Source organism: Syngnathus leptorhynchus, chromosome 8 (genome assembly GCF_054491065.1).
Source record: "Syngnathus leptorhynchus isolate UIUO chromosome 8, UIUO_Slep, whole genome shotgun sequence".
In the NCBI taxonomy this organism is placed as follows: Eukaryota; Metazoa; Chordata; class Actinopteri; order Syngnathiformes; family Syngnathidae; genus Syngnathus; species Syngnathus leptorhynchus.
In genome coordinates this window covers 7755169-7775375 of record NC_141202.1, presented here as the reverse complement: position 1 = coordinate 7775375, position 20207 = coordinate 7755169, and the positions used below count along the sequence as shown (strand labels likewise).

The 20207-nt window shown below is 40.2% G+C and overlaps 1 protein-coding gene across 3 annotated transcripts in view; it reads left to right on the top strand.

The window, feature by feature from the left end:
* The window catches only part of vps13b (vacuolar protein sorting 13 homolog B), a 211374-nt gene that overhangs the window by 148704 nt on the left and 42463 nt on the right, over positions 1-20207 (top strand). For all 3 annotated transcript variants that reach the window (XM_085917565.1, XM_085917566.1, XM_085917567.1), the window contains 4 exons: positions 971-1330; positions 10436-10638; positions 11736-11952; positions 13502-13686. In XM_085917565.1, the coding sequence (XP_085773691.1) occupies positions 971-1330; positions 10436-10638; positions 11736-11952; positions 13502-13686 (965 nt within the window). The remainder of the gene's footprint in view (positions 1-970; positions 1331-10435; positions 10639-11735; positions 11953-13501; positions 13687-20207) is intronic.

Below are 20207 nucleotides of genomic sequence, written 5' to 3'. Positions count from 1 at the left end.
TCCTTAAAAGCACTGGTGAGGATACCATGAAAAGCAGCTGGACTTGTTTTGAGCTGCTTCCCTCTTCCATCGTCATGACCAAGTGGAAAAATGGGATAATGGAAGTGGTGTAACACGGCATGGAGTTAATTCATGTGTCTCTGTAAATTCCAGTCAAGTGTTTGAAGACTGCAGCGCACAAAGGCACAAGCAAAAGACGCCTTGAATTTATGTCTTTCATAAAGGAAAGATTCCCTTTCATGCTCTTCCACATTCATTTATGTTTTGTATATGTTTGATTATAAGAACAGGAGAGTGAGACTGAGACCATCTGTTCTCAAACACATTTTTGCAAGCAAAGCTGAACGACTAGAGAGAAGGACTTGAAGTTTGATTTATGAGATGCGATAAAATGCAGCGTCCCGTGGGTTTGGTAGCAGCACGTTTTGCTCAGTGGAACACTGATGAAGCCTGTCCCCTTTTTTATGGAACCAAATGAAATTTGTTCAGTTATGTTGGATTTTCAAATGACTAGCAGGGACCGTACCCAACTCGGTATTTATTCAGGTTGCGTCCTGGGTTAACACTAACATTAAGGAGACTTGTTTTAGCATTTGCACACACTAAATAGCCCATCACTAAATTGCCTATCATAAAATGAATAGACTAGAAAATTGCAATTTCACATTCAGTGATGCAAAACCACAGAAGTCGGAACACCCACAAAGCCCTAAGACCAGTGAGTGTATGTGTGTGTGAGCATGATGACAATGCATTTGTCACTTCCTCACTGAAAGCATTGCTCCTTTTAGCGGCCTTGATATCGTCCTAACTCACCATGTCATAAATATTACACAGTCAAGCACATTGTCTGGTTTTTAAAATATTACCCTCAATCCATTCCAGGGAACTTGTGGTAAAATGTTGATAGTACAGTGTGTTTTCATCTTTTTTTATCCCTCTAATTTCATCGCTCTGCTTCCCTTTACAGCCGAACTGAATTTACAGTTCTCTCGCCCCTTGAAAATCAACCCAACACTGGTCAAACTGGAGCAGACCAAAGCCTACCTGAAGAAAATCTTGCCAAACCACACATGGAGCACCCTCACCTCTCATTCATCACCTGCCAAGATGCCAACCAGGGCCTTTTCCCCACCCCACCCAAGTCTAGGCCCGAGTAAAGCAAGCAGCATCGACGCCTTGGCTTTGTCCTTCCACAAGGTCTCACTCCACACTACACAGATTGTGGTTGTCCTGGAGACGGAGGCCCATCCGATGAGGCCCAGCGTGACTGTGTCTGTGTCATCACTGATGGGAAAACTCAACTTAAAGACAGGCCCAAGTATTGAGGGTGAGTAAAACTTATTTGTTTTGGTGGACATGGAAATAACATCAAGAAAAAAGATCACATTTTACAGTTAAGTTCAAAACCTCTTGTTTAAATGTGGGTAATCGCTTCTGAAAAATTAATGCATCCTCTGTTGTACAAAAATGAAAAGTAGTCGACAATAGCTATACAATTCATTCACTCCAAACAAATTCTCATCAAATTACATGCCTCAAGGTTAGAATGATCCAAAGGCAGCATTTTTGGACAGTTTGTACACAAGGGGGTTACTTGCTTCTGTCCTTTGGTTTGGAAATTGTCACATCCACCTTTGCACTTCAGAAGTGCAGAGATATTTGCATTTGTTGTCATTGATGCATCTTGCACCGTTTGAAACTATTCTTTCCTGTCTGACTACAATGCAGGCAGCTTCGTGGGTCCGGGTGGCTAGCCACCTTGGTGGAATAGCAGTTTCTCTAAAAATCACTCTTCATCATTGCCTCCATGGCAACAAATAGGCTACGATTCTGACAAGTATTGCTTTCAAGGAAGGGTGATGAGTCGTAATTAACAAGAGAGAAGACTGTTAAAATGCTCGCAAACCAAGCGGTAATTGTAGTTACGAAACATCGAATGATTTGCTTGGTGCTACAGTACACTTTTCACTGTAGTTTTGCTGGAATGACATGTCCGAGGTTTCTGCTCAATGGGTGCCATGACTTTGAACACATAATCAGCACACCAGATGATGCAAAGGTAGCGATTTGTAAAGCAGATCCAGCGAGCTTTCTTTAACGTTAACCCAAGATGAATATTGAACAGCAGTTCATGTAGCGGAAACATCCATCTTCTACCCCACCAAAGAAAGTTGAGATGGTTTAATCGGCAGGGAAGCCGATGGCCTCCGTCTTCTGGGATACAAACTGAGACATTAATTACCTTCAAAAAGGCTATACTATCAATAAAGGTCACTAAACCAACTTGCTGAGACAGCTGTGGAAGGTAATCAAGTCAAAACAACTTGTAAAACTGACAAAAAAGGTTCTGTTTTCCCAGAAAAATGCTTCCGCACCCAAAGTCTGTTGCAATCTGCATGACTGTGCCTTTGATATGGTTGATCACCGTCCATATTCTCCTGATTCGGCACACTCTTTTTTTTCATTGGCTGGGAAGCAGTATCTGACAGAAGATAAGGTCATATCTGCTTTTGAGGGGTGAGGATGATAATTATTCCATGAGAATCCAACGCTGCTGGAAGAAGAAACTAGACCTCAAGGGACAGTATGTTGAGAAATAAAACACATTTGGCCATGTTTTCAAGTTTGACCATTTCATCACTATCAGACTACTAAATTTTTAGCATCACTGTCAGCCTACAAATTCTTTGTAGCCCCCCCCCCCCCTTGTGCATGCAACTGTGAAACAATGCTGTTGTCGGCAAAACAAAGAAGATCCTGCCTTCAAAGTTGGTCTTGTGGGGGCTTTTCACAGCCTTCTTGATCAGTATTCTTCTTGTTCATCAGCTTTGAAGTTTTGTCACTGCCATGTTTTATCCTCACGCAAAAGAATGTCTTTGTGGCATTTCGCTGTGTGTACTATCCAGTGTGCATTTAAATGTCACTTCTCACTTCTGTGCTTAACCACATCTGCAGTCATAACAGCTTGTGCATGCATTGCTAATTATAACAGAAGAATCAGAGACAGTGGCTCTTTCTCATGGAGTTCGAAGTTTCTTTTCTAAGTGGCTTGTTTGTACAGACTACATTGCTGTGGAACCTCTCACTACGGTTGCTGAGGGACAAAGACAAAATTGAAGCAGGGCTACATAAGTGCCCACATCTGTTTTACAGATGCTGATATAGTATTACATTATACTTTGATATGTGTGGGTCAGTGTCTAATTAAAACCTCCAACAACTTGCATTTTGTTTACTTTAGTATACTTAACTGCACAATGACACAATACTACATGCTGCCCCAATTTTCATCAGCTTTTTCCATCTCGGATGTGTTGACGTTGACAAAAATACACAATGGAACCTCTTAAGGGTGAAGACAAGTTGTTACCGGACGCTAGTTTGTCTCTGATTTGGTCAGATCTTTAGATAGGGAGAAAAAAATTCCATCGTGCCTTATATAGTTCTGCGTGATAAAGAAAGGTGTTTCCCTCTGATTTTTGTAAAAGGTAGAAGCAAAAAGAAGCACTGGACATTTATAAGGGAAAGAAAGCACACATTCAAAGTTATTCATTGGATGGTTATTGTTTTCCATACAAGTTTCACTGTATTGGTAAAAACATGCTGTCATTGAATTACAAATTGACAGGAGAAACGGTAGAAATATTTCATTTGGACCAATGTTGCTTTGCTGATATTAATGCAATTTGTCTCCAAACTGGTTGTTGATATGTCCCAGCAAGATTATGTGGACATGCACATTTGTTCTGAGCGGCACTGCCATAAATATAACACTGTCACAATATGCTGCAAAACTTTTATTTGCTTCCTCGTAATTCCTATTTGAGTACTTGGTGCAAACCTATGTGGTTTCATTTTGTCTAGCTCATTACGGTTGCTAATATTTCTTCTCTTGGCCCCATCATTGAAAGAATGTTGAAAAGTTCATGTGGGGTGAAAGTTGTCGATGTTGCCAGTGGAATACCAGAAAGTCAGTGTATGCTTGTGTGTGGGAAAGAGTATTTTGAAAGCAGATGTCCAAAGCTTTGCTGTGGAGTGACTTGTTTGCCTCACCTTTTTTTTTTTTTTAACTCACTGGAGAATTCTAGGACTCTTCTACGGGTCTGTCATATCCCAAATTGTCCATGTTCCCCCAAAATACCTTCTCACAATGTTTCCAGATTTGTTGCCATCATAAGAAGGCAGATGTCTTCAATTATAACAACTGATTGTTTGTTAGGATAGATCTCTCTCTCACGACGTTCCTTTTTTTTCTTTTTAACTTAGCCGAATCACCTCCATCACTCACCACTCCAGACTCTTCTGTCCAGTCCTTACCTCTGAAAAAAGATACCTTGGAAATTTACTCAGATGGAAGTTAGGATTTCATCTGGAGTAGCCTCAATCAGTCAGTTGAAATGACCCCCACGGGACTGGCTTTATATGTGTGATGTTAGACAGGAGAATGTAATAAGACTACCGGTACAATATCTGCCACTACTGCTGCTACTCTCCCAGCCCTGAGTAGATGATAGTTGATATTGATGAACCATGGCAGAACTGACCAGAAAGTCAGTGTGATTGGAAGGAGACGTAAGGTCAGGGGAAAGAAAGAGGGAAGGAAAATAGTTTCAAAGGAAGCAATGTAGAAGATTGATGAAACATTGAGGGAAAACAAAATAGATGAAACAGAATGAGGATACAGGCTAAATTAATCAATGCGCAAAGAGCAGATGTTGTGGAGGGGAGTCAAGATTCACTGGAAAAAGACGTCAGTGAACAAGAGAATGGCAAAAAGGGAAAGAATGAGATATGATAGGCATAAAGTAGGCGAGAAAGCGGGCAAAAGTGAGGTCTCCCCTGAATGTGTCATTGCACTCAACCCACCCCGGCCGGCTTGTCTTCATGAGACTCGAGCTGCTCTAACATCTGGGGGTCTGTACCTGGTCAGAGCAGCCACGCTCTGCCAAGGAACAAGATGGAGAGAGGGGGGATTAGGTTGACAGTGAGGTGTGTTACCAGATCCTGTGTTAATGAAAAGCAAGTGGGAGCCCCACATCCCTCCCTCCCTCTCTCCGTCCACGGCTCACCACTCCCCAAGGTAGAGGGGCATTCATAGTTCATTGGAAGAAAGGAGGGAGGTGGGCAAAAATAGAGAGAACAGATGTCCAAAGGTCCGTGAAATAGGACCTTCCCTAATCTCTCAACTCTCCGTCAGACTGCCCAAAGAGTGCCCCCGACTTCCTACGAACACACACGCCTACGTTTTCATGTGCATGTGTAGTCTGACATGGCAAGCTTTCACCTCGGTCCAGTGCCTCTGTGGACCCCTCCCAACAGCCGTGACACCCTGCCACCCTTACCCTTCCTCCCAACCTTACCACCCCACTACTTTAGGGTAATTTGCACACTTGTAACAAAAAACGTCTGCAACAATGTGAAAGTGACCCAATATTTATTTTGGGTCAATCAGTTTAATACAAATTGTTTTCTCGGATAATCTTTGAATGATGATCAAATCTGTTGGTTTTCTCACTAAAAAAATGCAACACAGTTCCAAGTTGTATTCTGTTCTTCTACTTCAACTATCTTTATTGTATTCATTACTCATTATTTGTTCCCACAAAACAGACTTGTCAGTTTCCTCTTGCCACTCACAGGTAGAAAAGGCCAAAGAAACTGACATGATGATGAAGTGTTACTTTTTTTCTCTCATATTTGTACGTTTAATCTATGTGAAATGAATCAGTGCAGCATATATATGTATAATTTTTTACAGTATTTTTACAAATATTCCTTACGTATGCGTGCCGTTGACTTAGATATTTGCCTTGTCTGAGATAGGCTACTCATAAACATTTATGTCATCAGTAGTTATAGTATCATAATTGCGACATAAAAATTAAATATACCCGGAGTTGTAGCAATAAACTATTTATTTAAATGTTTACTAATATATTGCCATTTTAAAACTATAGGTTTTTTTTAAAAGATGTGAATTTGGAAAATGAACAGAAATATCTGCAGCATTATCTTTTTGCCCCACTTTATGAACATGTGCACATAAAATGTTAGTCCTTCCCCACATTTAGGCTGCAGAATCTAACATGCCACGATTAAGTACAGAAATGTGAATACAGCTATTACTATTCATCCACTTTTTTCTGCTTCACTTACATGAAATTTCGCTATAAAAAAAAAAAAAGTTTTTCCTTTCTCTTGTGCGATATGGGAGGTTCTTGGTGATAAAAGACAAGAATTTAGAATCTGCACTCTTTGTTCCGCTTGCCATTCCAGAACTTTGACAACAAATGAAAACATGTTTCCTAAAATTTCCCAAGCATTACTCGCCTTTTCTTCTGGATAATAAATTGGCTTGGCACATGTGTTACAGACCAACATTTATCACGTAGGGAACGTCTAATGACTTAGATGACATACAACACTTGTACTCGGGCTGTGATGTCCGCCCCTATGGAACCAGTTTCCCCTATAGTGGTCTAGTGGTAAGTGGAAAGTGTATTCCTGTGGTGAGTGACAATATATTATTTCTATTACGCTCAGCATCCCAGCTAGTCTACTGAGGGTTCTGCTACTTAGGTAATGACTCCTTTAGGTTTCATCTAATTGATACCAGTTCACCCTGAAGTATAAATCAGCCAGCCAGTGGTCAGATAAGGGCTGCCAGGAAGAAACTGAGACAGTAAATCAGCCTCGATCCTATCTAATCTTACCCAAGTGTTTGCCAGAGATGTATTTTACAAAAACTTCCACACACACCACCCACTTAGTTGCTGGAATGACATGTTATATGTTAGTCTGCAGAGAAAGGCTGATGTGCACTGTATTAATGGCAGGTCTGTAGAATATTATACAGGTGAAGGTTAGCATATGCACGTCTCTGATTGAATGTTCTCAGCGTTTTGACATTGTTCCAGTTCTTTACATCAGTCAGCCACGCGTGCACCAAGCTTCCCGGAATATGCTCTTTACTCTCCTGATTTGATCATATACAGGGCCAATATATGTCGAGTTCTTATTTGCTGATTTACTAATGTCCACAGATTGGTACTGAAGCCGACAGTTACACTCATATATGGTAAGGTATGAACCTAACGTATATGCCCACAAGTTAGTGAAAGTCCAAAAATGATTTAAAGGCCTATAATTTGGAATTCAATCACTGAGTGAATGCCTGTACGGTACATGTTTATATACAAGTATGATTTTGCCATGTTACCTTATAAGGCTTTGAAACTGGGAACGCTAACCCAGCATCAAATGCCCCCGAAACAACAGCTGTAGGAGTTTCCCCGTGTGTGGTTGTTTGACTCTGCATGTGCATACTGTACATGTCCATGCCTGACTAATAAAGTTCTCCCTGTTGGTCATGTGTGAACCTCTTATTTTTAACTCCAACGTGACCAGCAGGTGTGCTTGTTTCCACTCAGCACTGCTTAAGCATAGTTTTGAAACTTCTACACTGGATTTTATCGCTTCGTCATTGTGTGTTTAGCTTTCTGAATGAGCTTGCCCCTCTGTTTGGTGCAATCCCTTAGAATGAATTTGACAGTAAAACAATATTGGAGTGACACTGCAGTTATTTGTCGTATTAAAAATATGTTAGGAAGAGATTTTCACTGGTTCGTGAACCAAAATGGCAGACCCAGTCAAGGTCAAAGGTTCACATTCCCAAGATGGCTGAGGTAGCTAAAGTCAAAGGTCAACATTCTGCTGTGCACAAATTTCAGTCCATCTTTTTCAGGATTATTTTTCTTTGTCAAAGCAAGAACTTCCCCCTTATGCAGAGCCTACAATGTCTGCATTTACTAGAATCTTCCATTTTTATCAACATGCTCCCCAAAAAAAGAAAAAAAAACAAGTTGGTGAAATATTACATGCATTAGGATCTCTTCCTGTTGAGTTTCTGTGTCATTTGTTCTGTAAACGCAACAAATTGTATTTGATTCCCTCTACAGAACACTGCCGACACCTGGTTCATGCTCCTGTATTCCCTAGTAGTTTTATTGCACGTTTCTGTTATGCCGCTTAATGTCTTTAGCTGTCTGCTGACGCATCTGCTGGGACCAAAATACAGTTACAGAGGAGGTTACAAATAAGAGTCTGACTTGACTGGATGGAAAAATGGCATGAGGAATGAATGTGATTCCCCCGCCACCCCAACCCCAGTAAATCATTCCAAATTAAGCTAATTATTATGAGCTGCTGCTGTTGGTGCTTCTGGTTCAAACTGCAGCATCGTGAGGTCAACTGGGCTATAAATGTTGATGAGAGTTTTACAGTAATTCCCCATTGTACTGTTTTTGAACACGTGTGTGTGATCTAAAGAGCATGTAGTGTGGTTTTGGGCTCACTAGTCCTGTATTTTAACTATGGATTAGTATGTGTCTGTATTTGTGTCTCCCACTCAAATAGTAATAAAAAAAAATCACTATTCAACATCTAAACAACCCTGCTCGGGAGTTTCCTTGAGCTGTCAAATAAATCCTCACCATGAAAATAATCCTGTTCAATAAATAACAACTCTCACAACACAAACACCAGGAGACATCAGCAGGTAAACTGCCAACATGTATCAAGAGCATCTCTCCTGGAGAAATGACTCATCCCTGTGTAATCTTTCAAAATGATTTATACAAGAAAATCCCTCTTTCATTGGAACAGTGCTGCTGCAGTGTTATGACCACATTTTGAATGAGATGCATCTTAGTCAGTTTTCCAAGTCTGGAAGGATATGTGTCACATACGTCGCTCACAACCTCCACCCTCTGTAAGACCACATACATTTGTCTTGTTAGTTAATCAGCTCCTGTTCCACTCCCACTTTCCAGTCCACCTACCCTACATCACCCCAGAAGAGCCCACTGGAATTTCTGCAAACAGCTGTGGCTTGAATGTGAAATGTTTTGCATTATTATTGATTGGATACAGGAATTGGCAAATGAATCCTGTGCCAAGTATGTAGTCCAGTGGATATCATTTTCCACATGGAACACTGGCAACAACCTTACCTGTATGCAGCTGCATTTTTTGTTTGAGGCTGATGGATAGAATTCCCCCACTCTCTTTGTCCAAGTCAATAAAAAAAACAAAAAATGTAATGACGTTGATACGGTATCGGTTACATTTAACTGTAGCTAAGCTAAATTAGTCATAGCTGTTGAAAAGTGAAATGTTGTGTATTACACAAGAGCTGTGTTGCAGAAGTCCTATTCATATGTGTTTGGAAAATAAGAAAGAAAAAAACACAACAAATTCACCTGACAAAAACAGAAAAATCCAGTTGCTTCAATTCCATCTTTGTAGATTGCTATGACCTGGATGACTGAGAATATAAGCAAACATAAAGAAAAGCACAATTTATACCTCACACATTTTTTCTGACACTTCAATCAAGCTGCAAGGCTAAAAAATATATATTTTTAATCATCCCCTTTGACATCTGTGTAAGATAATGCGGACTCTAGATGTACGTGCACGCTCTATTTTTTGCTTCCCAGGACTCCGAGCCAAGCTCAGTGGGACCATTACTGCCGTCAAAAGGCAAAGGGCCACTTCACAGGGCATTATTAGTCATTCTGGTTTGAGGTTTCCAAATGGGCTGCTGCTCTTGCTGTTGCCGTTGCTGTGACTGACCAGCTCAGCCCTGCCATGTTAACAACTACTAGATGGGGTTGGAGTCTGCTGATTTATGGAGACTTAGAGGCCAACTTCTGGACAGCCTGTGACCACAGTTAATGACCCATCTACGATTAAATGGAAAGGACAGAGAGTGCTGTCTTATTGTGGTGGCTTTTGCTATGTTTGCTTCTTTCAGGATGAGTGGGTGTTTGGCTTCATCATGCAGATTTCACCACAGGTTTTTTTTTTTTTTTCAGTCTCACTGTCTTTGTTCAAACATGTTGGCCAAGCCGACGTGAGATGATGGGACACATACTGAGTTTGTCAAATTTATGAAGTTTATTCAATAAATTTAGTGTCGTCCACTTGTTAGTGTAAAGTGCATTCCTTGTTCTTCTATCATTCGCTAATGAATATACTTTGGAGCAGAGGCAGAAAATATTTCCAATTATATATTTTTCATCACTTTTCTCCATTTTTCAGTTATCAGTGGTGTTCTTTTTGTGTTGACACTTGTATGATGTCATGCACACGTTTTTTTTCGGACAGTTCTTGGCAAGAATGATTGAGTTGCAAGCTGTTCAATCTTATTTGGATTTGTAGGTTTCAAGGTAGTTATTAAATCAACAAACCTTGATTCAGTTTGATTGCCTTTTCCTGTATTTCATCTAATTCATAAGGTAATGTAATATGTCTATGGATACTGTTTGCTATGTATGAGTGCTCTAACATTTTCCATCGTCCTTGTCCAATGTTTCTAAACGGTTGTGTAACCTTTCATCATTTCTTGTCACTTTTCCTGTTCTCCCAGATGCGGTACAATCTGCTTCTGTGCAGCTGCAGCTACAAGATGTGCTGATGAGAACAGGGCTAAAGGATAGAAGCCATCTCCTACTGGGGCCATTTTCTTGCAGCAGCTCACTGGAGGCAAGGTGGTGTCGGCACAGTGGTAGCCCTGGACCTGAAACCGGTCCCCCTAAACTGCTGCTGGACCTGAAAGGAGGCTTGCTGCAGGTCTAAATACCCTTTATATGTCATAGTTGCAGAACATTTCTAAGCGCTCATGCGCCTCAGCAACATTCAGGGCTGAATACTTTTGCTATTGTTAGATGCAATTGAAATTCCTTTTTACTTTTTCTTTTTGGTTTCACTTCAATAGTATATATATGCTGATCATTCTGTTTATTCTGATTTTCCTCTTGGATTCAGCATTAACGGGTTAAGTGTGTGTGTGACTTCAGGTCTCATCTGCCATTTAAGTCGTGGAAAATTATTTGGCTATTTCTAGGCCGGGTTATATTTTATATGTGGCTTTTTGCTCAAAGTTACATAATGTCCCAGCTGAAAAATCCCCTTTCCAATGTGACGAACTGTTTGCATTATTACTAATGTATTGTTCCACATCACTACTTCTGAGTGACCTTGCTCTTTATCTTTTTCAGTGGTTGCTCGTAGTACATAATTGCATGTTTCCTTTTGAAAATATTGGTGTTTGTGGTGTTTTAATCAAGTGCTGCACAAAAACCACAGGAATTCCTTCCGATTTCTTCATAGGATTTTCTCTCTCTCTCCAAATGCCTGAAAGAAACTCCCCGAATTTTCCTGTTTTCAGAGTTTAGTCATAAATCTGTATGCACACATTAGTTGGTAGTAGGCACACAGCGTCCGCCATGTGTGAAAATCTTTTGACTCAAAGATTCCTGGTCCTTTGTCCAAACCCCAGCAGGACCACATTGGTGGCGTGTGGGAAGGGGGACATCGTGTAAGGAGCATGCTAGGTTGTGTTATTGCTGATGCACTGTAAAATGGTGACTCATGTGAATGCATCATCATGTTTTGGAGGAAAAAATTGAAAAATGACCAACATCTGCATTCACGGTGCCCTCCTGAATTATTGGCACCCCTGGATAAATGTGTCGTCCTTCAGCCTCTAAATTGTAATATCAAATATTTATAATTGACTGGGGTCAATTGTGCTCTAGAGCAGGTTTTCCAAATGCACTGTGCTGCCTGATCTTTCCATGAATTACTCTTACAGCTTTATTAGTTTGGTAAATCCTTCCATTTTCTCCACCCACCTAAAATCTTGCCACTCTACTTTTGCTCGACAGGTTTTCTGGGGACAAGAGCATCTTACCTGTCTGAAGCTGGTGGCGGAGCACCTACAAGCATATCACGCCGCTCAGAAAGAGGACTTGTTGGAAAACTGCCCGAAAGTCAAGACCTTCCAGACCCAGCCACCACCCTCCCCAGGTTCCTCCTGTTCTCGCTCAGAACACAGCTCTGATGATCTGCGAACAGGGAACTTTCAGTACATCCAGGACTCAGGTGAATATTAATAGTACTTGTATCTTCACTAGCAACATTTGGGTGACATGTTGGTTGTCTAACGGCAGTGTCCACCAGAGATATTTTGTGAAAAGGAGTTTGAGCAGACTTATCTGCCATGTTCTACTTAAAGTAACATGCTATTTATTCACTTTCTTGGTGCTTTGTGTGTGTGCTGCTCTCAACATGCACACATAGGAACATACAAAGATTCAAAGAGCATAAAACTACTCGTTGGTTGTAGACTAGTCATCCACTTTGTCAACCGTGGTTAATCTTTGTTTTTTGGTCTGTTTTACATCTCTGAAGAACGTATATTGCTAGCACAAGGAACCAGGGAACAATCTGTTTGCAACATGTTGTCAACTGGCAGAGGAAAGCAGTCCCCTAAATACAGAGAAGTGCAAGTACACCCCCAAGGGCTGACAAAGGGACGGGAAGGACTCAGGGAGAACTGAAAGATAGAGAGAGAAAAAAACAAAAGGGTCTCTGCTAATGCGACTGAAAGTAAAACCATGAAAGTGTCTGTTTTTGCTTTTGTTTCATCGTCTGTTTGCAGGAGAGTAATATGCTGGCCTCTTAACATGAAAGAAGCATTTGCCCACAGACAGATTTTGCTACTCCCTGAAATGTGTTCTCAACAAAGAATATCAGTTTTATACCCCCTGGGGACAAAAAATTATTCCCCCAAATAAACATTTTTCCAAAGTACTTGGATCCGAAACAGCAGCCACAGTTTTATTCAAACACTACTCAGATGTTTCGATCCATGTCATCCAGCTTTTCAGGTGCTTGGCTTGGTGCAGTCAATGGCTGTTTACAGAAAAAAGGTTTACTCAACCCCTCTGTTTATATTTTGCTTCTTCAGCGCATGAACATTCTGAAGGCATGGAAACATTTGTTTTGTTTTAGGTTCCATAGAAACACCTATAAATGCATCAGCACGACATTTTACAATCTGGTCGAATCCCAGGTCCGATTTTTATTCTGAATGTGGAAATGAGACAGAGTAGCCCTGACTAAAAACAAAAGGAAGTACTTTTCAGAGAAATAGAAATGAGAAACAAAGAAGGCACAGGATTTGCCCTCTTCCTGAAAAAAAATCATGTTATACCTGAAATTCATTGTTTATGAGGAATCCATGCTAGGTATAAATTGAATTAGTAATACATATGTTTTCCAAATTAATAAACTTGACAAAAACCAGAACTGTACCATATCAAATCGCAATCCCACTGAATGGAATCGTTCCCCTTAAAAATGGACCCATGTATCGAGATACTCATAAAATCATTTTGTATTTGTCTTTGAGATCCAACTTCTGTGTGTTGTTGAAAACCCTTGTTCCTGATATATATTACTGCTTACAAATTTGTTGTACAATTGTTTCGACTTAGATGAAGCTCTGATGACATTTTATGACCAATTTTACAGGGATCCAAGTACTTCAAGAGTTCACGTATATATATATATATATTTTTTTTGCAAGTGTGTGTCTTTTGCGCATACAGTGTGTCACTCATGTTACTATTCTTTTACTTTTTGACAGCTTCCCAAAGATGGCCGGGACCACATGAGGTTGTGTTCTACAGTGAAACAGAAGATAGCCCAGGACTAATGCTGTGGAGGTATCCTGAGCCTCGTGTCCTTACCTTCATCAGGATAACTCCAGTTCCTTTCAACACCACAGAAGACCCAGAAATCAGTACGGCTGACCTTGGGGACGCCTTACAGGTAAAAAAGGGAACATTAATTTGTGACATTGCCGACTGGGAACAGCAGAAATTCCCAACATAGGACAAAAGTGTTGGTTTATGTCAATGTGAGTGTGCTGACCCAACTGTGTAACCTGTCTGTTCCTGACAGAATTGGTCTCATCGGACCATCTGTAGTTGGGAATGCCAAGATGACATATCATAGAATGACGTACACCTCAGTCTTGCAACACAGACATACTGTACGCTCGTACACAGACGTAGATCACATTATCAACGATGTCACATCTGGAGGATCCAAAGAGTGACGGTGCGTTATGCATCTATGTAGGATATATTAGCTGTCTTGGAGCCGTGCTGCTAAGTCGAAGGTGGTAGGCGCCTACAGAGCAGAGATAATCCTCAGTTCCTTCACTCCTCTTTGCTCAACATCGGTCACAGTGAAGTACAAATAAATTCTCCAAGCTGGGCTGCGTGCCAATATGATTCTCATGATCTGAGTCCAGAGAGACCCACACCTTACATGTTATTGAATGACATGGAGCCATACTGCCCCTCCAAACATGTAATGTACGGTGAGACAGCTGTGAAAGTCATCTTGCACGCCCTGGTGTGAAAAACCAGGTGTCTTCAAACCCAGATGAGGTTATGTTTTTGGCAGGCTGTTGCAGCTACTGAGTCTACTAAGGTTCAGTGAGGGATGAGACATGCTATTTATTTCTTCTGTCACTAGTTTTATTTATTTCAGTGCACCTTCTACCTTTCCAGCATAATTATTTAAATGGCATGTTCCTCTTTGTTGACTCACTATCCTTATTGTCTCCTTTGTGTCTGATACTGCTATTTCAGACAACAATTTTACACCATCTCATAGTTTTGTCGAGACTAAAGTACAAATGTTATTCTATGAATGTACCAGCATAAGTTCTCCCCCAAGATTTCACAAGTTGACCAGTCTCGGCCATCAGTTTTGCTATGATTCAAAATTTGATGTGGCGACAATCAAATTGCACAAAAGTGTTGACATGTGCGAGATTGAAATTTCTGTCACATCCGCCCACCACAAATCACCAGGCGAAAGAATTGAAGTACATTCGAAACACACTGCATTTTACACACATTTACTTTACTTTTTTGCCATGGTACCACCCTAGTTGGATTCAGAAGCACTACACAGTATCTTGCGGCCCTGAGATTCTGTGCAAGCTCGGCCCACAGCTGTAAAATCTGGAATGAGCAAAGCTCATGGACTTGAGCTGATTGTCCTCATATAGTGTTACAGTTGAAAGAGGCAGAGAGCGATTAGGCTCGAGAGTGAATGCTTGATTGAAATAGATGGCAAAGATGATTGGGGGAACTTCAAAATTGAGACTAAGCCAAAAGGAGGAGATAAATTATCATCCGAAGGATAATGCTAATATTTGGGTTACCTGATTTAGTAACCTGAAGGTGTCAAAAATTTAGAAACACTTCTCACTCTGATGTGCAATTATAAACCACAATGAATGACAATCACAATCATTATCGTGTTAATTTTAATACTTAAGACTAAACCCAATACCAAAATGTTGTGTTATCTATAAATAAAGTTGAGTTCAGTTATTGTCCTGTAAGGATGTCGATGTGGTCACCAGTGTAGCAGTTGAGTGATGGACTGGGAGGTTCTTATATTTATGGAGTGCGTGGTCTATGTGTAGTTTGATTGTGACCGGAAATTTTGAAAAGAGGGATAAATTAACCTCTGACATGAATATTCTATTTCATTTTCCTGCACACTTATGATGTTTACGTCCTGGGCCAAATGTTAAGTCAAATATGAAATAAGTGTTTTTGATCGGTTGAAAGTAACGAAATTGATGCTCGCTGTGGGAATCGAATGGTTGTGTTTCCTTGTTTCATTATCTTCCATGAAGGGTAAACTCTTCATCTTATCTTCCACAAATGGTTTAAGTCTTGCTTTTAGAGCCCCGTCCTTTTCCTCTGTGGATGCAGTTTCAGTATTTTCTATGCATGAGTGTTTTTCAACATTTTGGCTGAAACAGTGACCATTCATTAATATGTGCTTTTGGAAGCCATTGAACTACAATGACTTTGGATATACAGGTACAATATGTTTGAGCTCCAACCACAACAATAATCTGCAGAAAAATTTTGAAGTAGTCATACTTTTTCAATATTTATTGCCAAAGCCACATATCAGTTGAATTTTCCAGTAATTTGTCCCATATAAGAAAGTTCCAATCACTAGTCGGTACCGGTCAAACAAGTCAATGACCAGGCTCCAGAAGAAATGTCTGTCCTTTGTCCATCTGTTATGCTGCAAATGTGACTGACGAGGTTGGGCCTGTCTATTTTTCCTGGACAATAGCCTTGCTTCAAAGTTTTCCTTGGCAAGGATAAAGTATCTACCTAACTTATGTTGACACTTGTTTCATCAGCGTTCCGTTTATGACAAGCCTTGTTGATTCCGGAGTTGTAACTTGTACACAATGTTTGGGCTGATGATCCTGGCATCTGCGTGACATTCCTGATTTATGTAAATCAAAGACCTTCTTTTTTAGATGTGTACAGATCTAATTGTACTTGCTGTGATCATCATAATCATTAACAGGCAGTTGGGAGACACAGACTTGGCCATGACAAGTTAAAACATTTTGCAATGTTCCGCATAATCTTGCGTGAGTACACTTTTATTTGGGCAAAAGTAAATTCATATTTGTGTGTAACCTAATTTTGGGAAAATGTGTCTGTACACTTCCACCTATGTCAAGACCTTCAACTCCTGTCCATCATCTATCTGTCTTGTCTGACTTTTAGTTAGAGAAACATGTTACTGCATATCTCAGATTTTGCATCAAAATGTAAAAAACAGTCATGAATAATAAACTTTCAGCCCTTAATGAAGACAATTAGTCCATCGAATAGCACATTGATGACATCATTAACATGCATGAGACTACTCGTGTGAAAATGAGTTGGACGGCAAAAATGCAGAATGCAACCTGTGGTTGATGAACATGTGTTTTCCACATCTTCTAATCCCTCTGTCATCTGGCATGTTTCTGGCCTAAAATAAGTCTGTTAAACAAATGATGAGTGTTTCATTCAAGTGTTGAAAGGAGCAGGTTCTCAGCCCCCCTCTATTACTGAAATCACCTTTGGGTAATGTGAAATGGTGAGATAATTTATCTCTACGGAATCCATGCTGGATATGACGGAGCCCACTGTGTAATAAGCCATGAGAAAGTCATAGATGTATATTTGTCAATGCTGGATGGCAGGAAAGTTACCGAAAACTCAAAGACTATACACTGCAGGTACATTGGACAATAATCATTATTCAAGAGGCCACGAAGCAATAGCCTTGACGCATGTTACCCCCATTTGAAAAATGCATGACCTTTTGAAAAATATGATTGGGAGGTAATGATAATGTATTAGCTCCACTGCTTATGGTGTTACACAGCCAAACTAGCTTAAAACTTGTGTCCAAATACTCACATCAGTCTGTCAGTTGTGTGCGAGCACAGGGCTCAGGTTCAAGAGGGTTATTTGAACTGGACCCCTCAGTCATCAGCCAGAAGTCATTGTGATCCCAGATGTAATAGATTCAAGCCTCTGGCCAACAAGCAGCTAGCCTTACTTTATGCAGAAGTGCACATGTTTTAATTATTTCACTTCCTCCCAAGACCAGAAAAAAAAAATACAAAAGAGTCAAAGGACGGAAATGCAGCCATAAAAAACACAAATGATTCGGTTACTTTTCCAAAAAGAATTTAACTCACTTTGCATCTAGACACTACAGAGTGAGGGGGGGAAACCAAGGCAGTCATTATTTCTCAGGCCTCTAGAATTACCACGGAGCCACACAGAGATGGAGGCTGATAGATTTTGAGAAATGTAAAGTGAGAGGCGTAGGAAAAGAAAAAGAAATAGGGAGCAAAGAGAGCTGTCTTGTAATGCCTCTCCTTCTCCTACCTGTCATGTAAGGTTTTTCTGAAAATAGCTATTAAGGAGTGATTGCAAGTGGACAAAATGCGATCCATATTTTCATTCTTCTTTCATTCTCTTCCTGTAACTGCCACACATCCTATCTGCTGCTCATGTGCTCCCTGTCAAATAGATAAAGGCAGCGGTTGAGTAGCTCTAGTTCTCTCCCCAGAGGATATCGTATTTATAAAATCATGTTACCCTGCATTTAAATAGTTGCGGTTTCTCACTAGTTCCAGTGTTGTCCAGTGGGAATTCCAAATTACTACTTTTCCTCAATCACTGCTTACAAAATGTTCACACAAAGATGAGGGGAAGTTGAAGGATGAAGGAAGTTGGTATGACAAACGCGAATGTGAGTGTAAATCAACAAAGGGCCCGGTGAATAACTTTGTGACTTGACTTGGTTCTGGGGCTGGAATGGATTATGAAAAATCCTACGCCCAAGTGGTGTCGCTGCTATTTCCACAATGAAGGGGACACTGTGCTTTGCTGTGAGTTGGATGGAGCAGTCAGACTTCAATTAATAAAAAGAAAAAAAAAAGGAAAGTCACTGAGCTCAACCAGATCAGGGTGTCCTCGCCTGCTGCCCGATGACTGCTGGGATAGGCTCCAGCATGCCCGTGACCCCCGTGGGGTCAAGCGGTACAGAAAATGGATGGATGGAAGTCACAGAGCTGTTTAGCTTAAGTGTGACGTTGAATCAATAAGCACGTAAATGGATTTCAGCCAAGATAACTATTGTTTTAACAGGACAGCACTCAAGTGGACTTGTATTAGTCACAGTTAATGCACTATAAAAGGAAAATACCGTTCATGTGTTTAATTAAATTTTGAGTTTTTACACCTCATCCACCAAAAACGTCAAGAGTCCCACTTAACAACTTTGGCATTCCATCTTATCCCTGATTTGCCACAATGATTAACGCTAAAATAAATTAGCCCACATGAGACAGCATAGCGGGAGTCATTTTCATGAAATAAAAACTTTACATCTCCTGAGTAAACATTTGCTCAAACTGATGTCAATTCAATTTTTCTGCTGGCTGACAAGACGTACAGAGCTGTGGAATGTTTTTTTTTTTTTTGCATCCATAGACAACAGTCACAGAACTACCTCATCATTGTTGATCTTTTTAATAAAAGTCATGGAAAACAGGGCAGGGTACGTTAGCAGTCAGAGCCTCAGAGCCAGCACAGGGAGTCTTCAGTTGCACAGGCATACTTGAACTTTGATTCAGAGATCACACCTGGGTTCATTGTGGAAATTGAAATCATTTCTTCATGCTGTGTGTTTGCTTTAGGTCGCCTGTCTTTAATTATCCTTCAGAGGGACTGTAATGTGTCAATCATTCCAAGACAAGTAACTCCATGCAAAATAATAGTTTGAGGTTTGGCAGAAACTGAAGTACTTGACAGTGATGGAAGTCAGATCAACCAGCCCCTCTAGATGTAAAGATATTTATAAATAGTTTTGAATATTTACTGTACTTGCCCTCAACATGTACATTTCCTTTCAAAATGGAACGTTAACTCAAGAAATAGGGTTACCTGGCAGTCTCACATCATCAAGTCCTTAAAGTTTTCCAGCAGAGTGTGTGACGTATCAATAGTTACATTGTGTTCATCAGATAAGATATACACATACAATCACAGTGAAACTAACACGACTGACTGTATTTACTTCTACTTCAAAAGAACACCTGTATATACAAATACAGTATACAACCATATTGTCTTTCATAGTCTCATTTATTGTCTTTTCTTGAAAGCAACCAGGTGATGTAAACAAAGCTGCATTTTCCCCCTTAAGTCCAACGAAGTACTTGACAGTACTTAGTGTGTGTATGGGGGGGTTAAAAAAACCCTCCCAATTATTTTTCTTTAAATATTGAGAGAGATTTGTTCTCCATCTCACTTAAAATGAGTTTGTGCATCACACACTGCCAGCATATGAGATGAATAAATAGAGAAAATATCCATACTACATATAAAACCAGAAGCCTTACCGGCTGACTAAAATGAAGCATTTTTTGTTGTTTTTTTAATTTTAGGTTTTGCAATTTTAAAATTGTACTCTACTACATTTCATTGTGGATTTGAATTTGGTTAATTGTGCAGTTCTAAATTCAGCCCAGGCAAAAAGTGCAACAGTATCCCATGTTAAGAGAAGTATGATAGAAATACTCTATCTTATTAGTCCATAAACACTACTTTGTCATATCAGCTATTGTGTGTTTGCAATAAAACAAGTGGGGGGAAAAAAATATGTCCTGCGAATTCTCTCTAGAGACTGTAAGTTTCCGCACCAGTGGTGAGTGTTAAGGTTGCGGGTGCACAAGTCTGTCGGCTGCAATTATGAAAAGTTGATTCCAGGAAGCCCTACGTGGCAATTCATACACAATGTAAACTATGGTTACCTCATCTGACCAAGGTTCAGACCCCCGCATACAAATTTCAGGGGGTTCCCACTATACATGTGCACACTGGCCCTCTTGACAGTTCCAAATTGTCCTGGGAGCACCATAGCTTTAGTAAACAATTTGATTT